This window comes from Hippocampus zosterae, chromosome 12 (genome assembly GCF_025434085.1).
Source record: "Hippocampus zosterae strain Florida chromosome 12, ASM2543408v3, whole genome shotgun sequence".
In the NCBI taxonomy this organism is placed as follows: domain Eukaryota; kingdom Metazoa; phylum Chordata; class Actinopteri; order Syngnathiformes; family Syngnathidae; genus Hippocampus; species Hippocampus zosterae.
The window spans coordinates 14,548,802-14,570,722 of record NC_067462.1 but is presented as its reverse complement, the minus strand read 5'-3'; the positions used below and the strand labels follow the sequence as shown (position 1 = coordinate 14,570,722).

Below are 21,921 nucleotides of genomic sequence, written 5' to 3'. Positions count from 1 at the left end.
AGACAGGTTTAAAAAATAGTTCATTAAAACAAAGCAAAAGTGAGTGGCTTTTGTCTTTTGTCTTTTTTGTTTTTTGTCTTCAAAACTATTTGAATGGGATGGGAGTGCTTTGAAGGACTGTTCTGGCAGGCTGTGGGTTCTTTGTTTTCCAACCCGTCATTATAAAACATGTATTTTGGGTGGTTTACACGCTTTAAATGTCTATGCGGTAAAACATGGAGGATATTGTGTTAAAAAATCACGTAAAAACTACCATAGTAGTGGAGATAATGAGGTTGTCATTAGATCAAAGTTTCTGCTGTGTACCGGTAGGTTGGATTGGTGGCAGAAATCCAATACCTTTGGGTCTATTTTCTTTCCCTAAACATCTCAACTTTAAACTTTTACTAGCATTGGGGTGAGCCATTCCCACAACTCTCAAACTGTTCCCCCCATCTTGCCACACATATTGAGTCCATCCAAGGCCGTGATCACATCTGTTAAATTGTTTCCGAACCAACACACAGACAGTTTCGCCCTTTTGTCGAAAACAAGTGCTGTGTTTGTATGTGAGTGTGTGTGCACGCGCGTATGAGTGTGTTTGCACGAGCGTGTGTATGTGTGTTCCCTCCTTCAATTTTTATTTGTGTCCCCATTGTTTCCATCTTGCGATGTTGATGTAGGCGTTCAATTGCACTGCGCGTCCCACGAGAAATAACACAGTGATTGCCCCTTTCTCCTCTTGTTTCCGCCGGTGTGAATACACTCTGATTTTGTTGTCGGCTTGGATGTTGTGTTAAAAAAAAGCCTCCTGATTGCTTTGAGTTTTCCTGCACTCTTCCTGCTGGTTTGCCCATTTTCCTACACACACCATAGCATATGGATGGCATATGGATCCTGTGTGTATTATATAAGATATTACTATCATTGTTTGGCTGGTTTGTATGAAAGACAAAAGTTAAAATTCAATGGAAGGCAAAATAAAAGTGGGTGGGGGGGTTCTCACAATTCACACGTCTTTGTTTCCACAGCTACTGATGCGCTCGTCCGTGTTCCACATGTTCATATTGAGTATGGTGGCCGTTGACGTGATTGTTGCTGCGAGCAATTATTACAAAGGCGAGAACCACCGCAGGCACTATGATGAGTTTTACCTGGCGGAGGTAAGATTTTTTTTCTATTTCCACATTTATAGATAAATTCAGGACTGATTTTGTTTGTATACAAAACAAATAGGTATTCAAATGATTTTTTCAATGATATGTTTATCTTTTAATGTGTTGGGTTGATTGATAGAGAATTTATTTTGGATTGCCCTGTCCATGCTATGGGGCACGTTAAAAAAATAAAATAATAAAAAAAAATCAAACATAGTTTATATAGCACTTAGATGTGCAATTAAAAAAAAAACATCCAAAATAAAACAAATCTTCCTCCCTCCCCCACCATCACACACACACACAAGAGTAAAACTAAATAAATAAATAACGAGAGAGCTATGACACGACAGGGTATGTGTCCACAAGGGTGTGCCGCAGGGTTCAGTGCTCGGACCACTTTTTACGTTTACTATTTGTGTGAACAATCTTGATCAAAATGTGGCAAATGCAGGACTCCACCTTTATGCGCATGACATTATTGTGTACCATTGTGCTACATTTCTTTGTGGTTAACGATCAGCACAATGCCTTTTTCGTCATTCAAAATATACTGCATGATCTGAAACTTGTTTTGAACTGACTTTGTGCTTCAAATCAACCAAATGAAAGAATAGGCCCTCTTCTTTCATCAGGAAAAAAGAAAATTGGCTTCAAAATGCCCAGGGTGTCACCTTGCGAACGTAATGTGACCAAACCCAGAAAACATGAGCTGTAACATTCGCATCATTAGCCCGTGACATCAGTTTCACTGGGGAGCAGTTGGCAGTAAAGGACCAAATGGCACACCCCCGAGATGGATAAAAACAAGAGGACTTTTCTTATTCCATTCCAAGTTGACATTGTTACAGAGTGAATAGAATCTAACTTCTCTGTTTGTTGAATTCTAGGTGGCGTTTACTGTTCTGTTTGACCTGGAAGCTCTTCTGAAGATATGGTGTCTGGGCTTTACCGGCTACTTTAGCTCCTCCTTGCACAAGTTTGAATTGTTGCTCGTGGTGGGCACCACCCTGCATATCTACCCAGATCTCTATCACTCCCAGTTCACCTATTTTCAGGTTGGTCTTCATGCACACATACTTGGATACTATCTAACCAGCTATTGCCTTTCAAAATGCAGTGTTCCCTCACGAACGGGCAGTGTGAATGGGGCCTGGAAAGTTATTTTTGTACTGAAGTAACGGAGTGGACATCATGAAATTATCTGATGTGGATTGCTGCTGTGTAAAAGCACATACGGTCAGCAATTTTCTACTTTGCTGGGTTCTGTGTAAAAGACAGGATCAATGACAGATTTTCCGTGACGTCTCGGATTCATACATTTTTCCAGATCTCCGAAAAGCTCCGTTAAAAGACAGCATTTTTTTCTCCCATGTTACTATTCTGTCTAAATGTCACAGATGTTTAATAGTTAGTTTAACTTTATTTCACCAATGTATCATTCTTTAAAAGTGGTAGACCACCTTGGACCCCTCTTGTGCTCTGGAGCATTGATACTTGCATTACCTCATATCCATTGCCTGTGCAAATAACCATAATGACTGAAAGCATGGGTGCCTGGACTGGTCCCAAGTTGATTTGTGTCTATGTGTGCTTGTTATTATCCATCCATTTTCCGAACCGCTTGATCCTCACTAGGGTCGCGGGGGGTGCTGGAGCCTATCCCAGCCGTCTTCGGGCAGTAGGCGGGGGACACCCAGAATCAGTTGCCACCCAATCTTTTTTGTGGTTATTGTCATTCAAAGTTTTTTTGATGTGCAACTCACCGATGGCACTAGCAAAGAATGGGAATATGGAGTGCCAGGAGAAGCATTATAAAATGGTACATGTGAGCTACGGTAGTGATGTTCATGCATTTTACACGTTGCAAAAGTGCGTCCCGTGCGTCCCGTGCGTCCCATGCCTCCGCGTCAAGTCTCCTGCTACTATCACTGCCTACTCTGGTAGGCACCCTTGACTTCAAGTATATTCACACCTGTATTGCCAGCACTGGATAAAATGAAAGGAAAAGAGAAACGCGTCTTCCTTTCTGGTCCTTTAGGAGTATTCAGACACCAAGATAATATGATCTGGAGAGTCTGGCAGCAATCAAACGTATGCCCAGGCAATAGCACAAGGCTAAGCACCAAGCTACTGTATATGGTATTTTTATTCTCCATATTCTTCATATCAAATTGAGTGGTGTGTCATCCGTCGTACCAAATCCTCTTTCAGTCCGAACAAAATGTCACATGCTTCTCCAGCCACACTTGTCAGCTTTGACACGGCAAAAAAATAATTTTTAATCAGCCAATGGAGCCCTCCATTCTGTGTGTGCTCAGACTTGTAATGGCTTGACTACTGGCATGAGTCAACTGCTCAGTCAATCTGATTCATTCAGGAAGGCAAAGCATGGGATGACTCTTGGAACTTTCAAGTGGTGCGGGGGGAGGGGGTGTGCTAATTTCCAGCCAGTATTGGTTTAAAACAAATCGGATGTCTGTGACTGTGACAGTGTGTTACAACACATCATGCAATTACATTTCATGCAAGTCATTTCAACGTCTTGCAAAGGCCCATCATTGTCTGTGTTTAAGTTGCAAAGGCATACATTTTGCAGAAAGGCATCAATTGCAAGTGAAGGCACTTCCTAGTTTGTTGTTGTCCAAACACTGTGACAATTGTTGTACTGCAGTACGGATAACGTTTCCTCAAATATTCACTTTAGACAAATAAATGCCTACCTCATTCCCACATTGGGGAGAAAAAAACAATAGTGACTCTAATTATCTTAGTTGATAACAATGATTACATAAAAAGCAACTGCTGAACTCACCAAAACATCATCACCGAAACATGTACTTAGACCGTCTTGCACATGCCTTTCACAGATCCAACAGTGAGGTCGGTCGCAGGACGGCGCAGGCACGATGATGGCACACTGCGAATGTGACCATATTTGGCGCGGGTTCAGAGCTACTTATTTATTTTACATGAAAGACATGTCATCCTTTTCCTCCGAAGGTCCTTCGAGTGGTACGTTTGATAAAGATCTCCCCAGCATTGGAAGACTTTGTCTACAAGATATTTGGACCGGGTAAAAAATTAGGCAGCTTGGTGGTTTTCACAGCCAGCCTCCTCATTGTGATGTCAGCGATCAGTCTGCAGATGTTCTGCTTTGTGGAAGACCTGGACCGCTTCACAACCTTCCCCAGGGTAAGAAACCACCTCGCTCTACCCTGAGGAGAGGAACACATCCCTCTGAAATGTCCAGAAAGACAGAACTGTAATCATCATTATCATAAGTTTTAAAAATAATTACTTCCCTAGCTATACATTTATTCTAGCAAAATTCAAAAAGATTTTTTGTCACAAATGTTTTATTTTATTTTTGTAATACTGCAATTACTAATACAACATAAATATATTATTTAACTTTTTTAATATTTTGCCTTCATTCATGCAAATTATGACTTTTCCTGTAAAGCGCTTTGTTACAGCTGCAGCGGTTATAAAAGCTCCAGATAAATAAATCTGTATTGTGTTGGGTTGGATTTCCGTTAGCATAGCTCTATCTAGTGGATGTATAACACACCCGCAGTCACAATTGTAGCGTCTATTTTATGTGCCTTCTAAAACGGTGTGCCGTGTATATGAAAACGGTTTTAAAGTAGGCCATGCGCTTTATACTCAGAAGTGCCTTAAAGAGCAGAAAATTGTAGTTGAAGTGTAACTTTATGTTTTAATATTTTGACTTCATTCTTGTAATGATGAAGGTATTCTTGTAACATTTTTGGTCCTCTGTTGCAGTAATGATGAAAATTAAGACTTTTCATAAGAAATGTCTTTGTTTTTTTTATGTGACTGATTTAACTTTTTTAAATGTCTTTTTTGTTGTGAAATTCTGACATTTTTTTTGCCTTTAATATTTTCACTATTGTCTCAGAACAATGACTTCATCTTTCGTTAGGTTACCTTTTTTTGTGTCAAATTACAGCGAAAGTAAACTGGTTATATGTGTTACGGTTCTTGTGGCCATAGAATGTGTGGATTTCAATGGTTAATGATAGCTGGCATGTTGGATTAAGGGATAAGAAATGTCTTTTCGTCTAGTTTTGATTTGAATCCTCACCACCAGCATTTCACTTGGTTTGCTTCTAACCAGAAGCCACTCAAATGTTGTCTCTTCTGCATGGCTTGTGCATCACACCCACACGTTTGTCACGTTAGTATCTCTTTTGCTGGCAGACCTGTGGGTTGTATCATTATTTCCAATGATTGGGCGGGTGGGAGTAAGAATGAGAGTTGAGGATGCTATTTGTCAGTGAAAAAGAAAGTGCAGGCATGCATCGGTGTCCTGGCTTTCTCTGACCTTTACCTGCAGCAGATGATTATGTTTCTAAATCTCACAGTGGCAGGGTGGAAAAAGTGGTTAGAAAGAAGCATAATGTACATTACATCTTTACCTTGTCTTGTCCTTGAGCCTTCTCACCTTCTACCTTATTTTCCTTCCCTGTAGGCATTCATGTCCATGTTCCAGATCTTGACACAGGAGGGCTGGGTAGATGTCATGGACCAGACACTGGTTGCAGTAGGTCACATGTGGGCTCCCGTTGTGGCCATTTACTTCATCCTCTACCATCTGTTTGCTACCCTGGTAAGACTCTTAATGTGCTGCTGTAATGTAATGGAGATGAGACAAGAGGTGTCAAAGTTAATCGATGAATCAATCATTAAAATAAATATTATGTGCTTTAACATTTAGTGTCCTCAGTTCAAAGGAAAGGTAATGTAACACAGTGGTAAACTTGTCCCAAACTCGGCTTTTTTGGAACTTGTTGCAGCCATAAAATACTAATTTAAATGTTATTTGCACACAAAAAACAAGGTTTATCAGCTTTAACATTGAATGTATTGGTTTTGTAGTGTATTCAATTAAGTATCGGTCTAACATGATTTACAAATCATTGTATTCTGTTTTGATTTATGTTTAACACAACATCCCAACTTCATTGGAAATCGGATTGTACAACAACAATGATACACTATAACATATTAATTGAATTAATAACATTTATGAATTATGGGTTATGTTCATCAACAGGTGGATCTTTTTTTTCTGAAACGTCACAGCAATAAATTAAAAGGCACAGCACAATCCATATTGAGTGAGCATTTACAGGTCAAACTTAAAAGATATGAAAATACTGTACATGTATCTCCAAAACCCGATGTGCTGGAAAAAAAAAAACAAACAGAAAAACCGTGTTTAAATCAGTGTTAAAAGGGACTCATAAAGCCATTGCTCATTAAAATTTGCTATTGACCAGTATAATATTTATCTGCTGCATAACCTGGGGTGTACATGTACCAGTAGTTAAACCTGAAGTAGCCTCAGAAGTGTATGTCAAATCCTTGTAACCCTTTGCCTTAAACTGTATCCAAATAGTAGCTCTCAGTTTCAAAATGTTGGTAAGCACATCACCCCCATCGATATGCAAATCCAACTTTTTAAAATATTAAAATAAGTTCTCAACGACAAAAAATAGTCCACCAAAGCAGACTTCACTCAAATATAATGACCTTAAGAAAACAAGGGTGACATTTAATTTGAATGAGCGTTATTTGTAAACAGTCAGAGCAAGCACGTGACAAGCAAGCTTCTTGAATTGTTTTCTTATCTTAAGGCATTTAATTAGTGACTGCCTCATCACCCTTGTTATGCTTCCTCGAGCTTTACAGCCAATCAGCTGCGGACCTGAGAAGTGCTGACATTTTAGTGTTTGTCCTCCTTTATATTGGGTAGCGTCCTGATGACTCACACCTCCTTATCCCAGACAGACAGGATGTCTTTGAGGGTGGAACGAGGAGCAAATCAAATTAATTATTTTGAAGGACCTCTGGAAATGGAGAAAATGACCCTAAATGGCCACTTCAAACCAAAATGACAGACTTCTTGTGTCTCTTCTGGCATGACTTCTTGATCATTTTTTTTCTCAGGTTGACTTGACAGACCGTAGCCTCGGCCCTGAATTTCTGAGTCTGATTATGATTTAGAAAAAAAAAAAAACAATCTCAAGTTCTAGGTATGCCATAAAAGTCATGGTTTCACTTCCTCTCCCTCTTTGACTTTTTAGATTCTGCTCAGTCTTTTTGTGGCAGTTATATTGGACAATCTTGAGCTGGATGAAGACTTGAAAAAGCTCAAACAGGTAAGGAGTTTGTTAATATTTTTACTTTATGAGCACAAACATACAATACAGTATTCTATTTTCCACTGTTCTCGCTGCCATTTCCCACTCACTGCAATGTTTTATTGAAGTGCTTCACTGGTGCCAGCTTGGGAAAAGTGACGGGACTGAATAATGTATTCAGATGTGGGCAGGGCCCCTCGCCCTTTCCTCATCTCTAGAGGATTGAGCAAGTAGGCAGAGCTAATTAGCAGTCATACACACACACACATGCGCAGATACAACAGGTCAATGGATGCTTCTGGGTTCATGTGCAAATCATTGTAAATCTTGTGGATTAACTAGAACATGACGGCTGGTAGTGAGTGCTAAAACAAAATGCCTTAAGTCAAAATGGTGGAAGACATTTACGTATTTGTACATTTGGAAGAATGTCGAACACGTCAGCTCCACTTGCCATTGTATTGCTCTCCAACCCGTGAAAGACTTGAAGCATGCATTGCATGTGCGTTTGTACGTGTTCATCAGTATGTGGAAGTGTGGCACACTGAAATAAAAATTCATATGTGCAGTTGAGCAAGAACCAATAAACCTTACCTGCACAATTATGCATGCTGCCAATGGGCTATTTATCAACTCATTTTCAATATTTGTTTTCTAAGGTAAAAGCAGATTGTTATTATTTATCACAACAAACAAACCTCCAATACCAGTTATTCATGATCATTATGTACAACCACCGCCAATGCAATGTGCACAAGCCTTCTCTCATACATGATAAACATAGGCTGTGTACACATTAAAACAAAATGACTCGAAGTTTGGCTGATGAAACTTGTGATTTTCTTTTCTTTTTTTATGTGTAAGTGTAATAGTTCACCAGCATGCCGTGAGTACATTCTTGCAGCATCAGTAGAAGGACTATCCTGAGAGTCATGTCCTATTAAAAATGCACACTTCAGAGGGCTAAAAAGCCTGTTTAGCTGCAGGTATTTGCAGAATCACCCCATAACTCAAGAGCTGACAACAGAGCAAAGGTTGACTTTATCAAAGAACCTTCAGAACAGCCTGCAAGAAGTAACATGCATGTTGTAAAGGCCACACAACAGCAATCGTTTAATCGTCTAATCGACTCAGACCTTGCCTTGTAAATTGGCAATATGTTGCACTCCAGCTATGTTAATCCAACACATGTTGGGTCATACCTATGCTCTCTATTAATGCTCACCATCACACTGGGCTTAAGACTGTATGACTTATTAATGCACATAGGGCTGGACAATCATGGAAAAGGTCATAATCGTTATTATTTTGATTGAGATTGAAATCACGATGAATAAAATGATTATCCATTGACTTCAAAACATAATATTTATTTAACTACTTAAACTGACTCTACTAACAAGAGCTTCAATTTCTTGATAGCCTCATGTGCGCGTGTGTGTGTGTGTGTGTGTGTGTGTGTGTGTGTGTATAGCTCGTTAGAACGTACCTGCAGGGACATAACAAATCTGTACGTTATAACGGTTGCTTGTTGTAACCATTTTCAATCAAATGGGCACCGGTGTATAATACAGTATGAACATTTATAGATGTACAAACATTAACATCTAATACAGCAGAACCATGTCAATTGCATGTGTAAAGTATGAAGAAAAAATAGTTTTATAAGACATAAAACAAACAACTGTAGTGTTCCTACTTCATCTCTGAAAACATTCAGTCAGCAAATATAAAGTGCCTTCTTCAGTTCAGGATGTGCTGTGCCCCTAAGCCGTTTACGGTCATCTTTCTGTTGGCCTCAAACTCTACCATGATTGTCAAAATCGTGGACTTTGCCAATTCGTAGTCTTGGCTGACCATCATTGTACGGGTCTGCTTTGCTACCTCAGGGCCTGCAATGGAAAGTAATAAATGAATGGAAAAACAAATTCACAAGTTTATCAAGTCATTTTGCAGAAGAACTTGAGGCCATCTGTCCAACAGTTGAAGCTCAAAATAGAATGGCTGTTGCAACAGGACAATGATTCAACACACAAGAAACAGAATGGCCTCAGACGAACACAATGTGTGTCTGGAGTGGTTCAGCCAATGTAATTACCTCAACACAATTGAGATGCTGTGACGTGGCTTCAAAAGAGCTATCTACACAAAATATACCAAGATTATTGTTGAAATTCATCAGTTTTACAAAGAGGAATACTTCAAAGTTCATCCTGATTCCACGAGTGCCTGATCTACCTGCAGATCATCAAGCTACTTAACAGCTTCTGTCATCTTTTGTATTCTGATCACAGGCCACCTGACTTCCCTCTGTAAGTAGTACTGAGAGCCCGTTTCTCTTGATTACAGGCATTTCTACAGCTTGGGTAGGGGTGGAAGAGGGGCGGTCAGTGATGGAGCTTTAGGCTTCTGGGTTGAGCCCAATTGATCAACTTTCTGTGCCACATATTACTTTGTAATATGACATGTCGGAGGTGAAATGGCCATGCCTGAGTGCTGGCTTCATCACTCTCATGTGTACGCACACAGAGTGATCCATTATCATTTAGGAGGTGGGAGGAAGCTGTCTAGAACAAACATCATTTTAAACCACATTGTTCTGTGAGTCTGGAGATACACAGACACTCATCAGTGTTGATTAGGATAATGCATTTAGCGCGTGAAATTAGGTTTGCTCCAAAGGTTTAATAAAAGGAAGGCAGACAGCAGAGGAAACCAGAAGTGACGCGGCATCACTGCACACCCACACATTCATCAACGTCCTTAATGCTCAGAGAAGATGTGCGACTTGGTGAAAATGCTGCCCAATTCAATGGGCTTATGTGTGGTGTACTATAAAGATGCTTTTACACGCTGCAGTGCCACATCTTTTTTTTTTCCCTGTCACATTGAAGAGCATAGTGTTATGTTTCGATCTGGTTATGTTCGGTTTTAATTCCTCAAGTGCCCTTTTTCGCCACCTGTTCTCATTATCAGTGTTCCTTCTGTGTAACCAATTAGCTCCCTCAACCCTTTGTGTGTTGTCCAGGTATTTCTCGTCTCGTCATTTAGCTTGCATTTAGTTCCCTGAGTTTCTGCCAGTCTTTGTTGGGTCATTGTGAGCTCTGAGTATGTGAGCATACGTGTGCTCCTGTCATGTTTTGTCTCCTGTCTTAGTTTTGTTTGTTCCTTGTGATTTCCAGGCATTTTTTGAGTACTTCGAGTTAGTGTTTTTTCCATTGTACTTCTGTGTGTATTTTTTGTTAAATACATTTTGGCTTAATCCACCCCGCTCCTCCCTGCTTTTTGGGGTCCTACAACTACCATCACGCGAAATGTGACACATAGTAATTGGTTGCATTGTGTTTGGAATGATGACACTGGCCGATGTTGTCGTGCCATCATTTGTGTCAAAGTTTGGTGGGCTTTATTAATTGGAGAGAGTGATGGTCCACCATTTGTCTAACAAATCATCGCCACCCATATACCTGTGGGGCCAAAGGAAGGTGCAAGAGATAGGCGAAAATGTTTCCCGTGTGCCAATAAATATCCAAATTGAGGGGGAAATGGGTGTTTACCCCTTAGGGGCCAGTGCTGATGACAATCGTGTGTGTGTGTGTGTGTGTGTCTCAGAAAGTGTGTAGCGATCACCCACCTCCGCAGGCCAGGTAGATGAGTCATGAGATGGATTGGAGAAATTGAAAAAAGAAAAAAAAAGACTGACGAATACAAATCAGAAGGTAAAGAAAGGTTGAATTCCATCTGTGCCCTTCAATGATGACAAAGGCAAGCAAACATCTGAATCATGAGTAGTGATGACAAATGACTGTGACTAACCACATAAAGAAGTCTTTCTGGTATATCGATGGGAATGTCTTTATTATTTCATCTTCCACAGTATTTATTGTGTGAAAACGGCCCAAGTTAAAAAAAAAAAAAAGAAAGAACATCTTGTTTTTGAAAATGCTAAATATTTGCTCAAATTAATGGAGGTAAAGCACTCCATCACACTGAAAAGTCTGTCCTGGTTTTGATGGTGTGTGATCTACTAAATTTGGTGAGCACTGAATATAACGTACACACACCAATGTGTTGATTGCTAATATCTGAGTAAGAATGACCAACACCTGCTTCTGCTTTCTTGTGCGTCAGAACCACAATTGACTCACCATCATGTTGTTGTATCGTTGTTTGATTCATGAGAACTGCATACATGATAAGATCAGGTCCTTACTGTATCCGACTACACTGCCATCTAGTTAATCTTACTCATTGTAACTGGCTGGATTAACGAAATGAATATGACTTTATGTAGGCTTTTAGTTGTGGCGTGATGGATGGTCACCACGTTGACGTATTTATATTGCTGTGTCATGTAAATTAGTGTTATAGGGGGCAGGGGTCTCCAGGGAGGTCCTTGGATTCTCAAGATGCGATGCGATCTGGCGTTGTGGTAATCTGTTTATTGCCCTCCTCCGCCCCCACTGAGTCTGACAGGCTTGTTGCGTAGAAAACAGTGGTGGCAACAGCATGCGGCCATCAGGCTCCACTTCATATTTGTCAGATTGGTCTGGGGATGAAGCAGGAGAGACAAGCTTATCGGGCTGGGGAAAGTGGAGGTATAAATTAGGTTTAGAATGACTATTTACTGTTTGTACAGCTGTAACAGAAACATACAGTAGCAGTGTGACATCATTCAGGCTTTCCTAAAACCTCTCATCTTTGCTTGTGAAGTCTGTTTCTGGATATAAAGCAAACACTTTGTTAAGGTGAATTTAACCTGATCAAATGCACGATGGAAGTGATCGTGTTGCCACCTGATTGTTTATTAATTCAACTAAAAGCCTGCCCTCTATTCATCGGACTTAATAGAGCAAAGGCTTATTTAGGGATTTAGTGACACAGAAGAAAGCCTTCGAAGACGGAGAGTGGAGCGCAGAAGAAAACATTGTTCCCCCTCAGAGGATTCCCGATACAATAAGCTCTTGAATGTCACCTTCAGTTATCAATGGGGAAGCTACTGCAGGTGTTTGGGATGCTCTACCACTTTGTCTGTCATTACCACTTTACAGTTAATTTTTATTGTATATATTTTTATGTACGCACACACACCCACACACACACACATATATTGTTGTATGCTTTGGCAGGCCGTTCTGAATTTTGGGAAATCATATAAATGTTTAATCACCTCCACACATTACATACACAATTCACAACAAATTTATGAATAACTAGTTTTAAAATCAAAAGTCAAGAATAATGACTGTTATTGTGGATTACATATGACAATTAGATTTTTTTTAGTCCAGACTTCAGCAAGCATCATGGAACTTGACATGCTTGATTTCCTTTCGCGGGCCACATAGAATGATGTGGCGGGCCACATAGAATGATGTGGCGGGCCACATATGGCATTAAGTCCCTTGACTTTGACACCCGTGCTTTACGGTATTTGCCAAATGTGTTTTGGTTTAAATGTAAACATCCACATTCTTTTATCTCTCTATAAGGTGGAAGAAGACCCGACACCACGTCGTCTTTTCTTCAGTTTATCACAACGCAACACAAATCGATTCGGGCTCCTGTGAGTCTCAGATTTCATCAGGAAGCCCCGACAAAATACAGTCACGCGTTTATATAGGCATACTATGGTAATGAGGGGCGGGCAGTCTTTCCCCTTATGTAAAAATCAGAAACAAAGAAAGGTCAATGCAGTTCGATCTTGGAATTTTGACAAAGTACAGACCACATCTGCCCTGCACAAATTATGAGATTGGAGTTCCTTTCTCAGGGAACTTGACAGCCCTCGAGGGCTCAGCTTGGGGGCTCTTAATCACTCAAGGGAAAATGGGATCTAAACTTCACACTACATTCTTTGTTTTAAGTACTTCAGCAGATGTTCAGGACAGAGACTCGTATCAATAGTACTCATAGCAAGGTGAAATTCCTCAACAATTTTCTCCTACTACTTCTAGAGGAATAATTCCTTAACAAGAACACATTGAATTTATTTGCCTCCTACATCACACACTTGCATGACTATTGTGGACAGATGTACAGTACCAATGATGATCTCAAATAAAACGCACAGCTCTCCAACATAAACGTATTGCATCATCAACAATATGGGACAAATCACATTACATAAACTCTAGGAGAGAATGATCAGTTATTGAGCCCAAAAACACAAATGAATAAGAAAAAGGGTGGCTTGTTTGTCCTGACAGGTGAACTCCACTTCTTCTGTCATTAATGAGCAGTTACTAACTTACGTTGAACTTTTCATGCTTGTCAAACTGGGTTATGACTATTCAACAGCAACAAGTTGGCATGAGCCAAATGTCAAAACTTCAAAACAGAATAATGTAGGATTCTGTAGAGATTTATTCAGTTGTTGGTCTCTGATCTTCTGCGCTTTATTGGTGCGAATCACCTGTTCAGTTCATGTGAGCTGTATGACATGTAACGAACGGAGCACCTGACCAAATAATCACTCGGGCGACAGAATGGCTTGGTTATGAAATTCGTTGTCAAGCACTTTTAATGATTGATTTGTATTTATATTATCAATTTGTTGTTGCAGCCTTAATTCATAGTCAATTTACTCAAATGCAGGGGCGGGATTGCCTACAGGGAATTTATTGTGGGCCGCAGCCCTATACAGTTCAAATGCACTGACACAAATCTGAGGATGCATTGTATTCATTTTGGTCACCTACATGCGAAAAGCAAGAACAACAAGCCAAGACTGCTCATATTTAAAAACCACAGGCTAGGTGTGTTTTTATTGATAATAGTACAATGTTGTTTTGAATTTGAAGGTACCTATTTGGGGTTTATGGGCTGCATGGCTTTCACGCCTCATTAGCCAGCGAATGAGAGAAGGAGAGGGTGACCCTGCTCACTCACTCTCAGCTCGTCTTCCCCCTGGATACTGCATCTGAATTGGCCCGGGGGCATGGCGGACCAAACCCAAGTGTCTCGAGGGCAACTAGGCTATTATATGCAACATGATATACATATTAATGTTCGCATTGATCATAAACAGAACAGTCAAGGTAAATGCAGATTTATACATGGATCTTTTGAATAACAAATACAGTCCAGACTGTATTTCAATAATTTTAGGAAATTACTCCCAATTCCAATATGGTTCAGTTTAAAGATCTCATGTCCACGGAGCAGTTTGGTTGGTTCACTCCAGTAGGTAAGTTTTAATTTAAAGTTTAAAATGCCTTACCTTAACCATAATCCCCTCCGCATCGTGGCCAAGGTTGAAATCCAATGCAAGTACCTCGTACTTCTATTCCTGTCTATAAACGCTCATTGTTGTCTATTCCTTCTTCTTCGTCTCAGTTATTTGGTGGGTTCCACCTCTCTGGTGCATATCCCCACCTACTGTACAGGAAGCACAAAGCCTTTCCATATATAGCTGATGTAGGCTACCCTGCATGTATTCAGCCCAGCAAACAAACACATGAGACAAGTGGGATGTATTTATGTCAGTTGTCGGCAAAAAGGGTGTCTTTCAGCGACGATTGCACTGATGGATGAACACCCACTTCAGTCAGTGCTTAGTCCGTCAACCACAGTTTCCGTCAATCATCAACAAAACTGGCATCCGTCACTGAAGGACCGACAGAATGCCCGTTCCTGCAAATAAGTATACTCTGTTTATACCCCAAGCTAGTATTCGCAATGCTATAAGGTAATCTGTGCATTTTCCTGTTTGCCTTTTATTTATGTGTGCTTTATCATATTGTGACCACACCGAGAGTCCAGTGCATTAGCACATACTGTTAATAGTGATCCGTGGCGGTTTAATCCTGATAGCAGCCCACGAGCTGAATAACCTTGCATCGCATCAATAAATAAGCAGCTAACAAAGGAAAGTATTTTGCACCAACAGACACTTTTCTACCTTTTTATAGTGCTGTCACATAATTGCTTCGTGCACAACAAAAATAAGGAAGTGGATCCCCGAAATGCAGACACCAAACAAGGTCTCCGTAGCAAAAGGGTTTAATATACAAAAATTCGCACCGACAAAGTAGTAACATAAAGTGCTGGTCAAAACAAGGACCAGAGGGCACAAAAAACGAATAACAAAAAGCGCTTGCACAAAAGGCAAGGGGGAAAATAAGAATCGCGAAGGCAAACAAAAAACAATAACCACTACACGCAAGCGAGAGCCAAATCACAAACAAAGAACCATACTTACAAAATACTGAGCACCGAGAGTTCAAAAAGCGAAACACGACGAGGTCTGTAGCAATAGCATTCAATGAGCAAGGAAGTAGCAAGGCGAAATACAATACTCCAGCGACATGTGCATATCAGAGGGCTCCTTAAATACAGAGTGGGACTAATCATAGATTGGCAGCAGGTGTGCACAGAAGTCCGCTAATGCCACCTGCTGGCCAGACTGAAACATAACCGTGACAAGTGCACTCTGGACGTTATTGCTGCATGTCAAATATTACTTCTTATAAAATGTAAATGGTCTCAGGATAGTACAATGCACTGTGCTCCTACGCTGAAATTGAATTAAATCCAACATGGTGTTTGCTTATTTTATCTCCTCTCAGTCAGATTCCTATACAGTGGAAATAAACACCAGTACATAAATAATTGGCTCACATCAAAATTGTCTATTTGAATGTCTGTTTCAAAGTTTGGGGAGTTTTTTTTCACATAAGGAAACAATACAAGGAGCAGAAAATGGAGGAAAAGACGTTCCAAGTTGGCTCGTGAAGCAAGAAAAAGGGTGATTGCATTGAAAACTTGGCTTTATTGGGATCTTTCTTTGTGTCAGATCAATTGATTAGGACCTTTGGGAATAAAAGGGTCCATATTAATTCTTCATTGTTGTCCCCGCTATGTCTGCATCGCTCCTGCGTACGTTGCTGACAATTGTGCAGGCATGTTTTCGGATGAATCAGCACTTTCTGTGTTTCTACCCGAGAATTGTAGCACCACAAAGAACTTAAGCAGACCTTTATTTTCAACCCCATAAAGTTGGAATTAATGTTTGAGCTTTAAAAACAAACAAGGAGGGGCATACTCATCAATTATTCGCTTAATTGTTCATAAAAAATTGTGCCAAGTTTGTAGAATTCACTGTGGCCTTAGCACAAGCAGAGACATTGTTGATTTAGTCTTCACTAGAAGGCAACCTGATACTGTAAATCTTCACGTTCCCTTCACCCACTCATCTTGCAGAAGACACTTCCATTTATGTAAATTAGGCACTAAACGGGGGGGGAAAAAAAGAGAAATGCCATGAATGTTATGGTACTGTTGTCCCGTTGCACAGTCACACTCCCAGTATGAAGGGACGTTTGCTCTCATGCACAGGCAAACGGGCTGCAAAACATTAACCAAGCACAGCTAATTTGCCACACAGCGAGTGGCCTGCTCCGAATGATAAGGTGCCATTCGACATTGCTTTAAATGCGGTACGGTGGCGGTCCTAATCGGCAATGCATCAAAGGTTATCTGCTGGCACCCACACAGAGACTACCTGCCAGGGAATTTCAATCAGCCTCCTCCATATGTAATTAAATGGAAATAATTGCTTTCATTTCCCTTTTGTCATTTTATTTTGTCAAGCCTTTGCCACAATGCACATTGTTCTGTTACTGCCTGTTTTTGCTCTTCTTCACCAATCACTCCAAAGTAATCTTTGTTTTTTTTTCTTTTGTTGGCTCCTTCCATTATGTTCTCAAAGTAAGTCAGACCTCAAGCTAAAAGTGTGCGTGTGCTGTGTTAAAGGTAAGCGTATTGCTGCCATCATTAGGCAGCAACTTAAAGCTGCACTCTGCTTTCCACTGTTTGTTTTCCCCATTAGTAGACCGGCCAAGATGCAGTCCTCAAAACCCATAAGTGTTCCAAAACCCAAGTGCCATTCTTGTTCCTGTTTTTCACTTTGAATCCTCTTATCTTCACCATACAGTGGACATGAAAACATGACACCACAATTATAATTAAAATTTTCCCCCAAGGAGGCCCGGTGGACGTCTGGTTAGCGTGTCGACCTCACAGAGCAGAGGCACCGGGTTCAATTCCAGCTCTGGCCTCCCTTTGTGGAGTTTGCATGTTCCGGGCCTGCATAGGTTTTTTTTTTTTTTTTTCCCCAGTACTCCGGTTTCCTCCCTCTTTCCAAAAACATCCATGGCAGGCTGATTGAACACTCTAAATTGTCCCTAGGTGTGAGTGTGAGCATGGATGGTTATTCGTCTTTGTGTGCCCTGCGTTTGGCTGGTAACCGGTTCAGGGTGTCCCCCACCTACTGCCCGAAAACAGCTGGGACAGGCTCCAGCACCCTCTGCGACCCTTGTGAGGATAAGCGGATCTGAAAATGGATGGATGGGTGGATTTTCCCCAAAAATACTTTTAAATATAAACAATTAAATCGTGTTTTCGGTCGTGGAAGGGGGAGGGTGGTGAAATAGAAGAACAAATACATGGAAAGTGTTTTCATAACTGCACACCCTGAATCCAAAAGGTTGTGCGAAAACATCTTTGCACACAAACAGAAATGCACACTCATTCTTCTTTGATGTTTTGTTTTTGTTTTTTGCTAGACTGATGCTTAAGTCTCTATGAACAGTTCCAAAAGACAATCAACTGTGGCCTAAAACCTCCAAGCATACTTTTGAATCAAAAAAATGCTTCAGTAGCAAAAGAAAAAAAAAATACGTGTTTTGGAATGACTCTGCCAGAGACAAAAAAAATCTGTGGTGCTGAAGGAGGTTCCCTTGCAATCTTGACCGATTTTGAGCACTCTTGTAATGAACATTGGTCAAGATACTCCAAAGAGTCATTGATGTTATGCTTTTCATGATGTTATGAAAGCAAGAGGCTAGCGTCTCCCCAATAACAAATTTCATGTTTTTATTTTACAATAAATAATTTTGGAAACATTTTTAAAATATTAATATTGGTGTCATATTTTTATGTCCCAAAAAGATTATTTTAACACATTCTTCTGGATCAACCATGATGTTCCATGCATTAACTCATCTCACTTTACTATTCCGCTTCGTTCAGCTCAAGCAAAGTGAAGCAAACGCCGACACCAAAGAGAAGCTGCCTCTCCGACTCAGGATCTTTGAAAAGTTCCCCAACAGACCTCAGATGGTGAAAATCTCCAAGTTGCCGTCGGACTTTACCGTGCCCAGAATCAGGTATGTTGTTCCGATGGCTTTGTTTAAACTGCCAGCTCATGCAACTCCGTTGTTACAAAATATTAGGAGTGAAACGTGTCCTAATTTGAATACCTTAAGTCTGCCTGGGGTGCCCGTTTATTTCGCGTGCACCGTCGGAAACACAAGTCGAGCCATCCACAGCAACAATGGTGTATCCTCTGCTTGACTGTAACACATCTACGAGCGACATTAAGCCTGTTACGAGACCAAGCCCTCTCAATTATTATTCTTGTCATTTTTACCATGTGCCACGTCCTCAAGGGAGAGCTTCATGAAGCAATTCATCGACAGGCAGCAGCAGGACCCCAGCTGTTTCTTCCGAAGGCTCCCCTCGGCCTCGTCGTCCTCCTGTGACCACTCCAAACGATCGGCCATTGAAGACAACAAGTACATCGACCAAAAGGTGCATTCATCCTAAAATTATCCCCCCACTATCACATAGACATGCGGGTATGATGGTGATAGCATCTTCCCTATCACGCTATTTACCTTTAAAACTACACCTAGGTGATAACATCTGCAATAATAAAGAGCTACGATTTTTTTATTTGTGCAAAGACCACATTCTTCAATTGCTCCGACTTCATTAACTTGCTGTATTTTGCTACCTGCGTTTGCTCTCTCAGCTTCGCAGGTCAATATTTAGCATCCAGGCTCGGAACCTACTGGAAAAAGAAACCACGATCAATAAAATACTACGGTGAGACACAAGTACCCCCCGCAACCCTAGTGAGGATTAAGCGGTTCGGACAATGGATGGATGGATGGAGACACAAGTCCATATTCAGTGAACATATAAGTGAACACATGCCTCAGTTATGTACAGTGTAATATTGAATGTTTCAATGCATTTCAATTTGTTGTTTTATCATTTTACAAGACAACCTATAAAGAAAGCATACAGTATTGTGGTGTTTTGTTTTGGGGGTTTTTAAGCCCTATCCAATCATCAAGAATTATAGCATACTTTACTCACCTTATTTCCTGTCCTGTGAAAGCCGTGTTTTTTTTCAGAGGCTCCTAGTCCCATTTCAAGCAAATATGCCAGCCTTCATCTCAGTCTAAATACTGCTAGGACAATGGCGATCCCAGTTTCGCCACCATGACGACAAGGGGTGGAGTCTCAATGTTCCAACTAAATAGACTTTGCAGAATGCCTCTAACCATCTTACTGGCAAGTGTATGTTTAAAAACAGACTGGATTTCATTTATGAGTGCGTGCGTAATGGTGGGCAGCATCCATGTTAGTCAGCAAGCATCTCACGCGGTTGTGTGCTGCAGCCGGTTGCTCGTTTTTACTTGCTAAACCTGAGGCACATCCCATCAATAAAAGCGTTTTTTTAACTCTTGGCGTCAGCAATTCATACACTACACTGTGTGTATGTGTCACATGTACAGACAGTAACGAAACACAAATGCTGGCGCCAACAATACAACTCCGAATATATTTAAATTAAACTCATAGCACATCAGAAAAGGCCTCTGTCAATATATGTTAATGTGATTTATTAACAACATTTGCAGTGAAAGGAGTAAAGGATGACATACAATCCAACAAGACACTGTTTAGTTGGTGACTGCTTGCATTTCATGCTTTTACTCACATAGACATTCGCCATACACACACACTCAGACCTACTTCCGACTCAATTTCTGTTGTGAAATAAATAACATAATTTGCTGTTCAGCATGACAGAACTGGCACCGGGTGCACATTAGCCTGCTGGCACCATGTCCAATCTGTCGAGCCCTCTGCCTCGCAACCTTCCTCCTCCTCTGAAAGATAGACACTCTATTTGCAATCATTGGCTGCTTAGCCGTTGTCCTCACAAACACAAAATCAAGTTCACATCGGCATCAATATAAAATGGCGGGACACCAAACTGCATCGCGTAACTGATGTAACGTTCAATGGTGAGCTACTAAACCAAATAGTTTGATTAATCATGAATCTTCCCAATACTGGCCATGTAAGATGTTTCTATTGCCACTTGTTGCAAAGGTAGGTTTTCTCCAGGACAAAGTTGGGTTTTTTTTTTCCACTCACCCCAGATTATAAAAAAAAAAAACTGATTCAATGCTCACTGCAAAGCACAGCAGTGATAGGGCAGGGACAAATGGCATGACTTATTAAAACAGGCATGCAAATGAACAATGAAAATGATGAGATAAATTGATTTTTAAACATGAATGTGCCTTTGCTTATCTCTTACGCAGGGCATGCACAAGACAGCGGATGCTCAGCGGGTCATTGGAAGGACAGCCGGCCAAGGAACGTTCTATCCTTAGTGTGCAACATCACATACGGCAAGAGCGCAGGTCTTTGCGACACGGCTCCACGAGTCAGAGGATCAGCCGAGGGAAATCGCTGGAGACCCTCACCCAGGACGTGAGTTTGACCTGTTCTTAGAAAGAGCAATTAGTCACCATCTTTCTGATTACAGTCTTTTGTATTAATTGTCACATACTGTAAGTATAAGAACAATCATTTCATACCAAATTGGAAAACATACCACAGATAAAACTCTCCTTGTGATATTAGCTAGCCAGCTTGGATTAGAAGATAACATAGCAGTCTGCATCTTTACTCTCTGTTCCCTTTTGTCAAACAGATGTCACACAATATCCAAATCAAAGTCCTTGGTTGACAAAAAGCTTGTTGAACTCCACTTTTTACAAGTTTGAAAGTGTTCAATTTTCAAGCTATCGCTGTTTATGTAAGTATGTCATAAAAACATCTGAATAACGAACTCTTTCTTTACTTTTGAAGCATTCAAGCACTGTGCGCTACCGCAATGCCCAGCGAGAGGACAGTGAGATCAAGATGATCCAAGAAAAGAAAGAACAAGCAGAGATGAAGCGGTAATCACACATAAAATGCAGTGCCGTGTCCAGTGTAAAAACATTTTAGGCAACAGCTAATATACCAGCACTGTTGTTTATCTTTTCCTTCTCCATGGTCGGCCCGACAGAAAAGTCCAGGAGGAGGAGCTTAGGGAGAACCACCCGTACTTTGATAAGCCTCTCTTCATTGTAGGCCGGGAACACCGCTTCAGGAACTTCTGCCGAGTGATCGTTCGAGCTCGCTTCAACGCGTAAGATAACTGTACTTTTGATGAAGTTGGAAGCATTAAACCCTGTTTTCATTATGGTTTTTCATTTTTACTGCAGTATTTAATCGACTGCAATATTGTAACAGCTTGACTGTAGCAATAGAAACGCCCACATTTCAACACAACAGCCACAACAACACTGTTCCCATTAAATCTAAGGCGTATGTCTGTGAAGGCAAACGTTTTCATATATTGGACCGCATTGATCTATGCACACCTACTGAATAAAGTGTCTCTTGAGTGCACGGAATGTTTGGTGTACAAACTGAAATAGCTTTTTTCTATGCAGTTTTTGAATAAACTCGCG

The 21,921-nt window shown here is 40.7% G+C and overlaps 1 protein-coding gene across 2 annotated transcripts in view; it reads left to right on the top strand.

Annotated features, from left to right (window-relative positions):
* The window catches only part of nalcn (sodium leak channel, non-selective), a 66,861-nt gene that overhangs the window by 29,447 nt on the left and 15,493 nt on the right, over positions 1–21,921 (top strand). For both annotated transcript variants that reach the window (XM_052082459.1, XM_052082458.1), the window contains 11 exons: positions 1,011–1,142; positions 2,027–2,194; positions 4,140–4,331; positions 5,635–5,772; positions 7,253–7,327; positions 18,344–18,480; positions 18,763–18,904; positions 19,128–19,201; positions 20,719–20,890; positions 21,272–21,363; positions 21,474–21,596. In XM_052082459.1, coding sequence (XP_051938419.1) covers positions 1,011–1,142; positions 2,027–2,194; positions 4,140–4,331; positions 5,635–5,772; positions 7,253–7,327; positions 18,344–18,480; positions 18,763–18,904; positions 19,128–19,201; positions 20,719–20,890; positions 21,272–21,363; positions 21,474–21,596 — 1,445 coding nt within the window. The remainder of the gene's footprint in view (positions 1–1,010; positions 1,143–2,026; positions 2,195–4,139; positions 4,332–5,634; positions 5,773–7,252; positions 7,328–18,343; positions 18,481–18,762; positions 18,905–19,127; positions 19,202–20,718; positions 20,891–21,271; positions 21,364–21,473; positions 21,597–21,921) is intronic.